The sequence below is a fragment of the Merops nubicus genome, unplaced genomic scaffold (genome assembly GCF_000691845.1).
Source record: "Merops nubicus isolate BGI_N331 unplaced genomic scaffold, ASM69184v1 scaffold18715, whole genome shotgun sequence".
In the NCBI taxonomy this organism is placed as follows: Eukaryota; Metazoa; Chordata; class Aves; order Coraciiformes; family Meropidae; genus Merops; species Merops nubicus.
Genome location: NW_008610482.1, coordinates 4322 through 19827, shown reverse-complemented (window position 1 = coordinate 19827; position 15506 = coordinate 4322). Strand labels below are relative to the sequence as shown.

Here is a 15506-nt window from a genome sequence, read left to right as displayed (position 1 = left end):
CTGCTGTATTAATTAGCCCTTTTGTTTCAGACTGTGATGATACTTTGACAAAATGGTGGTAGAATTAAGCTCAGATTGATAAGCTCTGAAAATGGATACTTAGATTACTGGAAAACCACAGGAAATGAGGTTAACTGAATGCTGTGGCATCTTTTTGTGTAAATACTAATCTCAGAAATTACCTTATGCAAGTGGAATAATAACAGTTAGTTTATTGTTGGTGTCTGTATTCTTAAGCTTGATGAGTTAGGTGATACAAATATGTTTTCATATGGCCAAAGTTAGTGTCTTCATAACTCAAAGAGAGGAATTGCATTTGGTGAAGTAGTGACAAAAGAAAATAACACAGTTGTGCAAAAAAAATGGAGAAAATTTTTAAGTGGGCATATAGTGAAGTACTAGTAGTGTTGAGGTCTCAGCAATGATGTGTTCATGTGGAACATCACTGGTAGCTCTGATCCTGTAACACTAAAGAGGAAAGGAATTTAAATAATAAGAGAAAGCTTTCTGATCTTGTTGGGCTTTGTAAAAGGCTATTTCATAGGAGGAAATTAAACAACCTGACTTATTTTATTTAGTTGAATGAAAAAGTCTATGGAAAGACTTTTTTAAGTGAACTTGCTGCCCATAAGTAATACCTCGTGAATATAATTTAGGTGGAGGGAAAGAACTGATTAAGGTATGGGGCAATACCGGAATAAGAGCAATGGGTAGGAACAAACTTTACCCATGGGACTTGAAGTGGAAATTAGAATGTTTCTAACCAGTGGATGAATTCAATTATTGACTAAGTTTCCAGTGACAACAGTAAAACTACAACAGTAGGATGGAACATGGTACACTTGTAGACTGTGTTGTTGCCTGCAGTAGCAGAGCAGAAAGCCCAGCAGCACAGGGGCCCCTTCTCATCGGGTGTTTCATGTGTCACATACATCTATTAATACTCCTTGTGGACTCTACCAGGAAAAATCTCCTTGCCCTGAGGCCAGTCTGAGGCACCAGGTCCTGGCCTGTAGCCCCTGGAGAGGCTGGCTGCATCTCATGCCACAGCCAAGGGGTGGACCCTGGAGAAGGCTGTCCTGGCTCTCGAATCCATGGTCCTTGGTGAAGGGGGCTTGCTCAGAAGAGAGCAAGCTCAACAGTGAAGGGCATGAAACAGAAACAGCTAAACTGACACCTTCATTTTACTGAATTCCCTGGGGGGTAGGATGTAAGTGTAGTCAGTGCTACCTGCACACAGACGTGCTGGAGTATTGATGAGTTTTTTTTACTGTAGGTGTAACCAGAGCAAAAAGATTGCAGCTGAAGCATTAAAGTGTGAAGCAGGATGTATTTTTAACACCTATTGTAATTCAGATTGTTCTAGCTTATCAAGGAAAGTGGTAAATACTCCATCACATAGAGCCTTTACCTAGGATTACTTGTCTCTCTAAAAAAATGTGCTCTAACTCATCTGTGGATTTATTGAGTTATATACAGGAATCTCTAGACAGAATTCTCTAGCCTGTGTTATCAGGGAGGTCAGATTCACACATCTTAAATGCTCTCATTTGTCCTTAAAAAGCTACAAATCAAGTAAAGATCTGAATGCTCAAAAGCACTGTGAATTTTTAATCTTACCATTTTGTATTTTGCTTAGTACTGGAACAGCTCGCATTATTAGGCAGCATGTTACAGAGTAAGCTCTTCACGTGTTTAATGCTCTGTGCTCTGAAGATCTCATTGTTACCACAGGCTGAAATGCATGGTGGTTTAACCAAAAAAAAAAAAAAAAAAAAGACTTAAAATTGCTCACTGCAGAGCGTAGAAAAACAGATTTTTGGGGGGAGAGGTTCAGAAGGGGACACTATGCCAATTTTTCAGTTCTCCCTTCCAATTGGGCTGATACTCAACAGAATTAACCTCATGTAGTAAAGACTAGAATATGTAGAGGTCTTTAGTGTTTTAATAGAAACTACCATTGATACTGATTTATATCTTGATGTAATTGCAGTATCTCTGGGTTTGAGTTTTTTCATAAAAATCCTTCCATGCTGAGGTATCTTGGTGTGCTTGAAGCATAGCAGCTAAGCTGCTCAGTTGGAAAACAAGATTTAGTCTTGATTTTGTTGTTGTTTGGTTTGCATTTTACTTCTGTTGTAAGTATTGAGCATGTATAAATTGGATTTTCATTTGTGAATGCTTATCATTCTGTACATTAGGCTTGTATCAGAATCTTGACTCAGTCAACATTGCTTTTAGTGTAATGTGATCCTGCAGAATTCCTGCTCACCAAACAGTTAGAAAGGAGCCTAGCCAGTCCAGCTGGAAGGAGAGTGTGCTGTGTGAGTTCTCTGTTTACACAGCCTACCTGCTCTTCCAGGGCTCTGAGTAGCATCAACAAAGGAGGGGTGAGCTTGCCGGGGGAAGATTTCTCCCCCAGTTTCTATCTGACTTGCAGTGGTGAATTCGGCGTTACACGCTGTCTCTTGTAAGGAGCTCTGACTTTGCTGAATCTGCCTTCTGGTAATAAACCACAGGTGATGCAGTCAGCTGCACTAGCAGCTGGAGCTCTAGGGCTAAAAACTATCTCATAGAATGTGCTTTTGTGAGTAAATAGCAGAAACTCCACCTTTTAACTTGTCATTTATCTTATTTTAAGGCGAATATTTTTGAGTATATTCCAGTAGACTTCAAATACATGCATTGCTTACTCCAGTGTTTTGCAGTTCAGTTTTGTGGTTACAGCACACAGAATTAAAGCTGACTGAGATGATGACATTCGTTGTGTTGCTAGGTGGTTGAGCTGAAGCCGGGTGGAAAGGACATTCCCGTGACCAGCGCCAACCGCATCGCCTACATCCACCTGGTGGCCGACTACAGGCTGAACAAGCAGATCCGGCAGCACTGCCTCGCCTTCCGCCAGGGGCTGGCCAACGTGGTCAACCTGGAGTGGCTGCGCATGTTCGACCAGCAGGAGATACAGGTGCCTCTGCTCCCCGCCGCCGCTCTCACCAGAGCGACACGCTCACTTCTGCTTCTGATCTAACTGTCCTTTTCTTCACTGTTAGGTTCTCATTTCTGGTGCCCAGGTTCCTATTAGTTTGGATGACCTTAAATCTTTCACGAACTATTCAGGTACATATCTTTTACTTAAATAACACAATGTATTGTGACTGATTTAGGAATAAATAAAGTTGCCTTATAAAGATATAAGCTTTTTTAAAAAAGTTCTAGGATCACTGTTAGTTTTCAGTGTTAACTTTGGCCAAACTCTAGACAGGCCTGAATTTCAGAAGATGGGGTAAAATTACACCCTCATTTTACAAATGCTGTGAAATATAGGTATGCAGTTAATATTAACTCACACACTTAAGTACAAGTTTATAGATGGAAAATCAGAGGTTGTGTAATTCCTTTTTTAATGGATGTTAGTCAGGGTCTGTGTCTGGTTGACCTGAAAGTAAGACTGCAAATGACTTTGGGATAGTTTTGTTCTGCCACCACATTCAGATGCTTACTGTTTCTGAGACAGCCTGAAGAGAGAGTTCATATTTTTTCCTTGTGACAAATACAAGGTATCTTACTCATTTTCCCCTGCGTTTATGATAAATGTAATCAAATAGTAGCTGCTGTATCATCCATTCACATCCCGCCTTACCTAAAGGCAAGCAGAGTCATCCCAAGTCTTGTAGAATTTGCATACTCTTGGAGTAAAAGGTGGTAGTCCAAAGTTACTAGGTAAGTTCTAAACTAAATAAAATTAATTTAAAATAAGCAAATAGGACTTCACAAAAAAAGCTGCAGTTAAGCTGCTGATGGAGATTGTAGCTATAGGTAAGCAATGAATGAGAAACTCAAAATGCAGTGATCAAAGAGATGTATAGATACTGGAAGTCAGTAATATAAACCTGCTGGTTGTAGTATTTTCCTGAGCTTTTCAAGATTGATGTTAGGCTTTCTGAAGAATTTATTTCTTACATAAAACTACCTATAAATCATTTCATTCCATTATAGGTGGCTACACAGCAGACCATCCTGTAATTAGAATATTCTGGAGAGTTGTAGAAAGCTTCACTGATGAAGAGAAACGCAAACTACTCAAGTTTGTCACAAGCTGCTCTCGACCACCTCTTCTGGGGTTTAAGGTGTGTGTCTTCCCCACTTCCTGGCAAGTTTTCATAAATACTACAGGTGATGGTACAAGCTTTTCTTGCCTGTACGAATTTACAGTTGGAGAAGAATGTTCCTCTGTGATACAGAAACAGCTTCAATGTTTGTATTTGCATGTATGTTGAGAATAGTTGCAAAACATTTTAATGAAATGTTGGTCTGTTGTTTTCTGGTTTGACTGCAGAATTTGATAAGCCTAAAATCACTTTGGTTAGGGGGGTTACTCCTTGTCATGGAAGATCTTTGCTGCCTTTTCACATTACTGTGCAGAAGCAGTATTGCTACCAGTTTCAGGGAGTGGCAGAGTTAAGAATAATGTCTATTAAATCAGGCAGAAGGGGATTTAGGATATAAAAGCAGCTATTAAATTTGAACCTCTTAATACTTCCTCCACTTCAAATGCTTAATTTGTTTTTCTCATTACTATTTGTCTCCTTATATGGTTACAGCTCGTTACTCTTTGTATCTAAATATTTTGCTGCTATCTTTAGATTGCTATTTATTTATTTAGATTTACAGTGAAGTTGAAGTATGAAAAAAACTTGTTTACTGCTTATAAAACCAAAGAGAGGCTAAGGCAAGTTGAAAATTAAATTCTGGGGATATTAGAATCATAGTATGTCTGGGCTGGAAGGGACCTCCAAAGGTCATCTAGTCCAACCCCCTGCCATAAGCAGAAATCTCAAACTAGATCAAGCTACTCAAAGCTTCATCTAGCCTGATCTTGAATGTCCCCAAAACGATATTCTACCCGTGAATTTGGGCTGGGCTGCAAAATTTTGGCTAAGAACTTGTCATGGACTTCATTTGCTCTAAAATGTGCAAACGTTCAATACTTCTCTGTAAGAAAAAATAAAAGAATAAACTGCTTCATAGCCACACCATCACCTTTAGTACAGCACTCAACAGCATGTTTGCTGTTGTACTATTTAGTAAAATAAATACAAAGGTGGGCTTATGGGGAACAAATACAGGCATTGCATCATCTAGTTCCTTACAACTAAGAGTAAGATTTGTAGCTAAACAAAATTTAAGTACATGTATTTAGTAAATTTTCACATTATAAATATTGTGGTACAATATTTAATTAGCAGTGGATAGTAATGAACTTTCTACGTTTTTTAGGTAAAATAAGGAGGTGAAATAAGAAAACAAGTAGATGAAATAAGAAATGAATGCAGGTATTGTGTAGGTCCTGAAGGTTTATTGGTGGTTTTGTAAAGCAAATAGTGTTGAATGAACATTTTCTCATTATAGAAATACTTCAGGGACAGATACTAACATATTATATAGGAACAAGGAATTCAGGCATATATAATATATACTAGTCATATATATAGGCATACATAATACTCTGGAGGTGGAAACAACATACTCAGAATTTTGCCCAAGTTTTTCATTCTGTTGAAAATCACACTGTGAAATTTCATTCTGGTGGAGTTTTTTTGGGGTTTTTGTTTGTTTTTTTTAATCAGCATTTAAAAAAATACTTGGTAGGGAAATGCTAGAGGAATTTCTTCTCAGCTCTAGAAATTGGGCCCTTTTGTGTGAAGTGTTCTGGGGGTGACACATGGTGAGATGTCAGAAATAAAACCTGAAAAATACCCACCACCTTCCTCATCTAGACACACAACTTAGATGTTTGTAGTACTTATCATTGGCTTTCTCTTATTGAATTAAACAAAATTCTTTCTGGAATTTTCAAACTTTGGATAATTTACTTTTTTTCATACAGTTTTCCTGTGGGAAACAAACAACATGCTCCAGTATTAAAATCATCACAGTGGTCTCAGACAGACCTCTGACATTTGAATGATTTAAATAAAAACACATGTGGGTTCAGTTGCTAGAAGTGATGAAAGAATATTCTCAGTAGCTCCAACAGCTGTATTTTTCAGGCTGCAGAGCAAGTTTGAAGTGGAATAGTTGTTTCTATTGCCACATTCTGCAGGGAAGCACAAGCATGGCCCTGTCCCCATTTGACTTCTGTCCTCTTATGCTGCTCATTCTCTTCCCTGTCCAATGCTTTTGTTTATTTTCCTGTTTCTTTCTAAGCTGATAGGGGTGTGCAGCATTGACTGCCACTGCAGCCTGTGCTCATTTAAACCTCCCCTTGGCACAGTTGTTCTGTGACCCTCTGCAGTCTCAGCCTCTGCGTAATCCCTCCTGGTGTAGCAAGTGCTGTGTGGTGCTGTTATGTGGAGCGGCAGCCTGCCCTCTATTATCTGTAATCTATAGCTCAGCCACATGCCTTTTATAGGCACCTAGGAGAGGAATTCACTCTTTCAGTCAGTAATTTGTCTCACTGTTCCATGGATCTACTTCAGGGTGTAATGAACCGTGTCTTATACTCCACAAAACATACTAACTAGATCCCCTTTAACACAGAAGAGGGTCCAGGGTGACTAGATTTGGATATGGAGACAAAGGAGATGACTGTTTAATCACATGAATCCTATTTGGGGTGTTCACTCATTGATTTGTGTGATTGATTATTTAAAAGCCTGCAAGCATTTCCCTTAAACTGTCCAAGTCCATGTGAATATCACTGTACAATGTTCCAGCAACAAAGAGGATTTTATAGGACAGTGGGAAGAATAATTAGAAAACTGGGATAGAACAGTGCTTTGTCAGTCATTAAATGAAGGGAGAATTGGGGAAGTTGTCTGGAGACAGAGTAAAGGGAAGTCTCCCTGTGTTGTCATTCTTTTTAATGACAAGGGGAGAAGAGGAAATGCAGATGTAGCTACCCAGCTTTGAGGTAGCCAGCGTGACATTTGAAGGAATGGAGGAAGTGAATCAAAAGTCTAAAAATACTAAGGCTGACAGTGACACATTAGAAAGAAGCCAAATGTGGAAAGCTGAAGTTTGTGTACTGTGGGAGACAGGCCATAACCTGACTTTTAACATACTTGGCTAGGAAAAAATGGAAGTAAAATAGTAATCAAATTTTCAACATGCTAAAAGTAAGTTAAAAGATTATTTCACTACAACGGACTCGTGATCTCAGCCACGTGCAACAGTCTTGGCAGCGGCAAGCCCTGAAAAGGCATTATGCTGCTTTGCTGGGCAGCACTGGGCAGGAGTTGGGTCAATACATGTGTAGTGTTTCCAGTAGTATCTCATTAACATGAATTTAACAACAAAACAGGGGTTTGCTAGGAAATATTTGCCAGAAAAGGAAGCGAGTAGCTGCTGTGGTCATTGGCAGTAGTGTCTTGGTAGCCTGTGACAGTGTGTTGTTTAGACCTCGGAAGGTGAAGAGTATGAAGCTGCAGGAGTGCTGACTGTTACTGGCCAAAAACCTGTACAAATGTATTTATGTTGATGGTAGATATTAACACAAGCTATCTTCAAAATTTGTTTAATTTTAATCTGTGTACTAGAATTTCTGAGAGGAAGACAGTTTCTGGTTCTTATTCTGAAAACTTCTGTGTCCTTTATATTGTGGAACCTTCACGTTTTCTTAAAGTTAGTGCATGTTAATTTAAGGTAAGGAGGGTCTTGACATTCACAGCTTACAGACGGCACAGTCTAGCTTTGCATAATTTAAAAATTTTAAACTTTCACTGCCAGATTCAGGCTCAGAATAACATTTACTAAAGCTAATTAAAGTTTAATAAGTTTAATAAATGTGATTGTTACGGACAAAAAAAAATCATTAAAGCATGGTTGAAAATTGTTAAGTTCCAATCAGGTCACATAATAAATTGATGATACTTTTAACTTCCGAACTATTGCAGTTCCCTGCTGTACAGTATTTAATTATGCAACAAATGGTGCCCTTGCTATGACATTTCAATTTAGAACTTCATTTTTCCATTTTTAAAGCTAAAGTAGGGGAATTCAATTAGCATTTTGAAAGGAACACTAAAAATGCAGCATTTTAGCCATGAAATACTTTTAAGGCCTCCATATGAACAATAATTTAGCTTCAAATCTCATTGACCTTTTGCCTTTGGAGCTAGGACTTTTTTCTAGTTTCTAAAATCAGAACTGTTTCACCTCAGGCAAGCATTTGATAAAATGAATGTATTCTTGCCAACAAAAGACACTGCTTTAGAGGTAACAATTTGGATTTTTTTGGGGTTTATATATATATATGTATATAAAAAAATCAAATATACTCTTCACTATACTCTTTCTCAGAAGAAAAAAATCACATATTACTAAAATATTATATACAACGTGTTTTAAAAATCTGTTCCTCAGATCAATAGTTATCACATCAGAAGAACAGTCAGGGCTTGACAAGTTTACATCATTACAGCCTCAGTATGCACATCAGTATCATCCCAGTTAGGGCCGAGTGACTTTATAATCACTCAGTAAAGAAACACCAAGTATGAATTGCTTTAAATAAACTGAGGTTTTGTTTGGATACAATAAAGTGTCTCTTGATTCAGAGTTCTAGATCATAGTGTAAATACTTAGTCTTACACAAGAACAGATCCACTGAACTCATTAGTGTTGTTCATTTTGAAATTCATAAATTGTAGGCTTGCTGAAAGACTAGTTTAGAGAGAAACCCCCTGAGGGCAAGAAATGCCTTTAGCATTGTATCAGACAGTTGTTTTTAAAAAAGAAAATACCACTGTATAGTATAGTGAGTAGAAAGAAAATGGTGGTTTGATACTCATCCACTTGAAGAATCTCTATATCTGTGGTATGCTAAAAAGCTAAAGCTCTAGAAGGAGAACACTGGAAGGGTACGTTTGACCATAGTTCTCTTTTTTGTTGTTGTTGTCACAGGAATTGATGTAGTACTATAACTTTGTTAATTTGTTCTTAGATCTGGTCATTCATTTGTCCTGTTTTTCCTCAGAACATCACTTTAACATGAGAAGTAAATGCTTGTGTAGAATTTGTGCATAACATTGGAATACTTTTAAACTAACATAAGACTGTTGTAACTGACATAACACATCACTTCATTAGCTACAGCAAAATTGCCTTTGTTGGCATTTTTGCATATGCAGAAAAAATGTCTTTCTTGCCTGGAAAGAACAAGACCAGAAAGTATAATTCTTAGAAGATGTGTCATTCATTATACAATGACAAGTATTGCATGTCATTCAAGCACGCCAGAGCAGCCTTTTCTATTTACCTGTTACTACAAGGGGTCTCTTCTTCCCTGTGTTCAGCATGTCACTGTCAGGAGACTTCAGTGCAGCAGGAACCCATCATTTTCCTGTTCCTACAGAACAAATGGCATCCGTGGGCGTTTGGGAGCCTTTGTAAGGAGAGTCTGAAGCTGTGAATCCCTGTGGTTTCTCCCAGATGAAACAAAAGATTTCTTCCATGCTGTTGTATAACTTTTTCCATTTTGTGTTTCACTGGTTTTATAGCATCATAAATTTTTAGACTAGAACAATAACAAATTATTATTATTATTTACTTAGAACTAAATAAATTGCTTTGTTTTTTGCAAATTAATGGATCCTGATGGGGGCAAGGTAGATGGAGGCACTACGCAATTCCAGAAGTGCTTTTGGGGCCACCAAAATGAAGAAACCATGCCATTTGAGCATGTCATTGTGGTGGGCTCTAATCTAATGATGCATTTCCTAACAATCTGCGCCAGCTGTTGCGGGGTAGGTTTGGGCTTGTGTGTGTTTTTTGATGTGTTTTTTTTCTGTTGATTTTTCAGGAGTTATATCCTGCATTTTGTATTCACAATGGAGGATCTGATTTAGACAGGCTACCTACTGCCAGTACCTGCATGAACTTGCTGAAGCTTCCTGAATTTTATGATGAAAACCTTATGCGAAGCAAGCTGCTTTATGCCATTGAATGTGCTGCTGGATTTGAATTGAGCTGAGTGGAACTGATGCTTGTTTGGATGCTCTGCAGAGGAACTGAACCAGTGCCTACTCTATAAGCAGCGCCCATACCCGAGCAGTTGGAAGGGAATTCTGTCTAGAGTTCTGCAGCTTTTGTGTCAAATGCCCTCAAATAGGTTTCACTTTTAAACACAATTCCTTAGTTAACTTTCGTTAATTAATATTACATTGACACTGCTTTATGATTCAGAACAATGAATGCTGTGTGCAGTGTGGCTGTTTTCTGTGTTTAGGCGAAGAAAGAGCACATTTAAAGAAGAGTGACATCTCAGTGAAATTAACCAAAGAAGCAGCTTTGGCTTTGTGCTGTTCAAACATAAATAATTTCACAAACTGGCAATAAAGTTGTGTACCGTGCAGTGCGTTGGGATGAGACAGGGCTAGCATCCTGTAATTAATCTTCTAGATGGAAGTGAAGCAGATGTTTCCAGATACCCCAGAACTGAGAGGATGAATATGCTCATTTCCAATAACCGGACTTCTTTACTTACATTGTAGAATTGTTTACAATCATAGTTGTTGCAGAACTGATTTTGTTTTATTCTACCTTCCCTCAAGATGGTAGGCACTGAGATAAAATGTTTGTAATATTCTATTTGTGCTTTCTGAAATACCTTGGAGAAATGGGATTGACATTATTTTGGCAATATCACGTTATTACTTTGGCTGCATCATTATCACTTGAACGCTGTCATGAATGGATGTGACTCTTCAGGCTTGCTCTGCTCTGTTTCTGTCCTTTGTGCCTGTACAGACTTTTTTTTTAAAATGTATCAGGCTCCTATTGCATACACAGTAAAAACGAAAGTCATCACTTCGGAAAAATATACATGTAATGACTATTAAAATTGTTTGAACCAAAGTTACCAGGCTTTATCTTTTATATTTGAAGCCTGTGGTGTTCACATTCCTTTCCCTATCATTTCTTTCCATCTTAAATACCATATCTGTGCCGTAGACACTAGTCAAATTCATTATTTTTTGGTGATAAAACAGCTTGTGTATCCATCTGCCTGCAGTATTTCTGCTAAGAAAAGGAGGTGGGAATATGCTGCTTAACATGATTTGATATCTGGGAAAAAATTTGCTTTGATAGGAAAGAACTGATCCTCTAGCAGTAGGCACATCGTTGGGTATTCGTATGCACACTGCAGTCGATTCAAAAAAGGAAACAGAGTTCAAACTAAGATTCATAAGTGCATCCCTCTGAACTTTAGTTTTATATTTTAAATCGTCAAAATCTACAATCAAATTTGTATTCATCTCTTATGCAAAAAATATTTTGCTGTTACTGGAAACTCTGTTGGATTTCATATTTAATAAGCAGTAACCAGCAATATCCTTTCAAATGTGGGGAAACCGAGTAATTTAAAGATGTTTACTACTAACCATATAAAAATGTATAATTTCTTAATTTGGGTAATAAATGAAGTGTTAAAATACTATTTGTAGTCTTGATGTACAGAAATAAAGCAATTGGTTTTCTTTTTGTTTTGCTTTAGGCTTTTTATTTGTTAAATGCTACATACCCAACCTATTCTTTGTCTCCAAATTTTTTTCTTGTATATTTTTCTACATAAATTATGGAACTTGTAAAGATGTTGAAAAAGAGATCAGTAATAGTGGAGCTGCCTCCTCCTAATCGCAAAACCCGAACACTTCTGTTAGATAGCATTATTTATTTTAGAACCTAACTCTTTAAATATTTTGAAATTATTTTTCAATTCCATTATTTTGTTACATTGGGTAGTGTCGTATCTGTATTTTGATAGACGAAATTTAGATTTTCTATTAAATATTTGTATTTTAAAGCTTGTGTTGGGAGTCAGACCCTGTAATCGTGGCTGGTAACGTGGCTTTGTGCTGCGGTGCCAGCAGCCCGTGCAGACTGTCGCTGCCTGTCGCCGGGGGTGAAGGGCCAGCAGCGGGGGCTGAGGGGAGGGGCCAGCCGCCGGCAGGGGCAGGCCAGTCTCGGGACTGCCACAGTCACACCGCCGCAGAAAACGCCAGTGAGGAATTGGAGTCTGCTGAAAATACTCCGTGTTTCATCGGTGTGTAGTGTTGGGTGACCTCAGGCTGTATGAAATTCTGACACGTTCAGAGTCAGCTGGATCGTAGCCTCGATTTCACTGCGCAGGCGGTCCGCTGAAATTCTGTGCTGCCGCAGCCTGCACCCCCTGCAGTATCCAGGCGGCTGTAGGAGGGGGAAGGGCTTTCCCCTGCAAAAAGGGCTTCCACTTCTGACCATCGGCTGTTGTAGTCAGGATGAAGCACAAGTCCCTGCTTTACAATGATCTGTTGCTGGATGTTTTAAGGAACAGGAGATAAAGGTACAAGAAATACTGTAGGTATAGTTAGCCATGTCCTGAGGAGCTAGGCGGTCTGAATGATCTCTCATAGCTTTTACATAGTAAGAATTGCTTATATATGAAAATGGACTGTCTGGTTTTTAACAGAAGAGCAAAGTCTCTCCCAGTTGGGATACTCCCGGAGGTTAGGTAGTCAGAGGCAGGAAGCACTTTGCATGCAAGTAACCTGAAATATTTTTGTAGATTTTGATCATCAGAGCAGTAATAATTACGGGTTTGGAGTTGTTTTGTGACTCTTCCTTAAAATCAGTTTCTGTACTTCAGTGTTCTAGTTCACCTTTTGGAAGATGACAGCATTTTCTGTTTGGTTTTTGTTTTCAAATAATTTTTGCTTTATAATATTGCAACCAGTTTTAAAAACGTCAGTCAATCTTTATCTTTATGATGGAAGAGGTTTCAGATTCTTCAGTTCTCCAAAGTTAAAAGACATAAAAGCAGAAAAAAAAAAAAATAACACTTAGTCTGTTTATCTTGGTGAGAATTTTTCCAGATGTGGATTTAGTTCAGTAGTTGTATTAAAAAAAAAAAAAAAAAAACCAAACCAACCAAACAGAAATTATATGCCTTATTCCTTAATCTCAGTTGTCTTCCACCGTGGTCCTGAAAACCAGATTTCACAAAATGCAGTCGTGATTTCTAGGGAGAATTTATGTCTACAAAAGAGGAAAGCTTTGGCTCCGGTTTCATGCATAGCCATTGAGCTGACAGAAGTTTGGTTTGAACAACAAGGATATTTTCAGGTTAAAATTTGTGTGCAGTGCTCCATAATTAAAAACAAAACAACAAAAACTTCCTGATGATGTTAGTAGCAATGTGGATTTTTTTTTTTTTGACATCACATTAGTAATCTAGCACAAACATCCCAATTTGATCTATAAAGAGGTCTGGAATTCAAAGAAAACACATTAAGGAGTGCAGTGAGCTCATGCAAAATTTCAGTTTAAACCAAAAGCTATTTGTTAAATGCCAGTGAGACAGCACATGCTCTTTTCACCACTGAAAAACAGGACAGCACAGAAACAAAAAGGACAAAACATAAGAGCTGTTTTTCTTGGAATGTTCTGTTGGAGCTGTAATTTTTGTTGTATTTATATGCAAAACCTTTAAAACATTTGCTCATATACATGAATCTGTGTTAATAATGTTTGTGATGTAGATGCTTGTTCTTTTTTTTTTTTCCCCATGATGCTTTGCCTGTCAGTGAAGGAGAGAACTGAACATGGTCTGTAAAACTGATCAGGATATCTATATTTTTATTGATCTCTGCTTTTGTGAATAAAATATTTTGAGTTTTCTTGAAACTTTGCAGAAACAATATTTCCTTTTTCAGTAAATTGGGCATTCTTTTGCTAAGGATTGATAATGCTGAGTAGTACTTCTCTCTAGAGGAGAAGCTAGTGTGAACAGTTTGCTGGCCTTGAAGTTACTGCTCTTGTGACAGGCTGCCCGGGGAAGTGGTGGAGACACCATCCCTGGAGGTATTTAAAAGACCAGTAGATGAGGCACTTAGAGACATGGTTTAGTGGTGGATTTGGCAGTGCTGGGTTAACGGCTGGACTTGATATTAAAAGGTCTTTTCCAACCTAAAGGATTCTGTGATTTTACTGCTTCAGGGTGATTCCTAACTTCCGTTGTTGAGCTGTGACATTCCCGCTCTGCCAGTCAAACTGCAACTACAAAGTTGAGCTTTGTTTCAGTGTGTGTTTCAAACAACGTAGCTGAGATCACTGATGTCCTTTGAAAAAACGTCTTCAGAATCTTTGGAAAGATCAAAACTCCCTCCTTGAATACAAGAAGCTATAATTCAAAAAATATGAGAAGCTAAAATTCAAAAATGTGAGGTGTAATTCATAGTGAAGAGTGCTACTCTTGCCAGCAAACACGTACAAGAACATCTCTCTCAGCTTCTTCTGGAATTTTGGCACATGTGGGCTCCTCTGAAGGTGTAATTTAATTTTTATCTCCTTGGGTAATTACAGTTATCTGCTTACCTTGCTTTGCTGTTACTTTGATTGCTAAATGCACTTTTAGTTCCATAATAGCATTTACAAAGGTAGCATTGTGAATGCTTATTTTGGAATACTTAGAGAGCACCATATATTCTTCAGCTCAGCTTCCCTGCCACTAAAAATACGGTAAATAGAAAATTACAGAAAAATCCCCTTGTGGGGCACTCCATAATTCATAGCATGAATAAAACACAAATGCCCAGGTATCTCGCCTGTTTTTCAGTATGTGTCTGGTAGACCAGACAAAGTTCATAAAACTTCTCCTGTGTGCAGAGGGACAACACCAGGTAAAAAATGATGAAGTTACACCAGTTGAATCCATTTCCAAGAACACAGAATGGTTGGGATCAGCAGGAGTCTTTGGTGATACCTGGTCCAACCGCTCTGCTCAAAGCAAGGTTGCCTGGAGTGTGTTGCTCAGATCCTTGTCCTGTAGAGTTCTGAATGTCTGCAGATGGAGACTCCTGAACTTCTCTGGGCAACCAGTGCCAGTGTTCAATTACCTTTATAGCAAAACATTTTTAGTCAGGTTTAAACACAATTTCTTGTATTCCAGTTTGTGCCCAGTGCCGCTTGTCCTGTCACTGGGCAGTACTAAGGGTAATCTGAGCCTTCTCCAGGCTGAACAACGCCAGCTCTCTCAGCCTCTCCTCATATGACACATGCTCTAGACCTTAATCATCTTCCTCTCTGACTTGCTTGTGGCTTGAACACAGTGGCATCTTCCAAATATCTTTTGTGGGCCTTTGTGTAACTGGTGGTGGAGGAGCTGCACTAATTCTCCTCCTTGTCAGATGCCTGTAGCTGTCTGTAGTTGTTAGTAAGAGACACTTACTAGTAAGGCTTCATTTTTTTCAACTTCCAGTGCTGCTTTGTCTTCTCAAGGATTTTGCAAATTGTTGTCAACTGCAAAGTAACAGACTCGTTGGATAGATATGATGCTAAGTAAACCCTGACATAAAAGCCACAGGACGAAGGCTAACTGTTAAATCACCTAAACGTGTGTTCTTCTGCCACCCACTATCAAACATCTAGAAATGAAACTTCTTGGACAAACTCCTGCCATGTGGCTGTCTTCTACAAAGGCTGCGTAGCCCAGGGCTAGGTGTCCATCCATCAGTCAAACAGGAGAA

General features: G+C 38.5%; 1 protein-coding gene across 1 annotated transcript in view; it reads left to right on the top strand.

Annotated features, from left to right (window-relative positions):
- The window catches only part of UBE3C (ubiquitin protein ligase E3C), a 70733-nt gene extending 59880 nt beyond the window's left edge, over window positions 1-10853 (top strand). The window contains exons 20-23 of the mRNA XM_008940938.1: window positions 2777-2965; window positions 3051-3117; window positions 3997-4127; window positions 9803-10853. Coding sequence (XP_008939186.1) covers window positions 2777-2965; window positions 3051-3117; window positions 3997-4127; window positions 9803-9973 — 558 coding nt within the window. The 3' untranslated portion in view covers window positions 9974-10853. The remainder of the gene's footprint in view (window positions 1-2776; window positions 2966-3050; window positions 3118-3996; window positions 4128-9802) is intronic.
- The last annotated feature ends 4653 nt before the right edge of the window (window positions 10854-15506 follow it).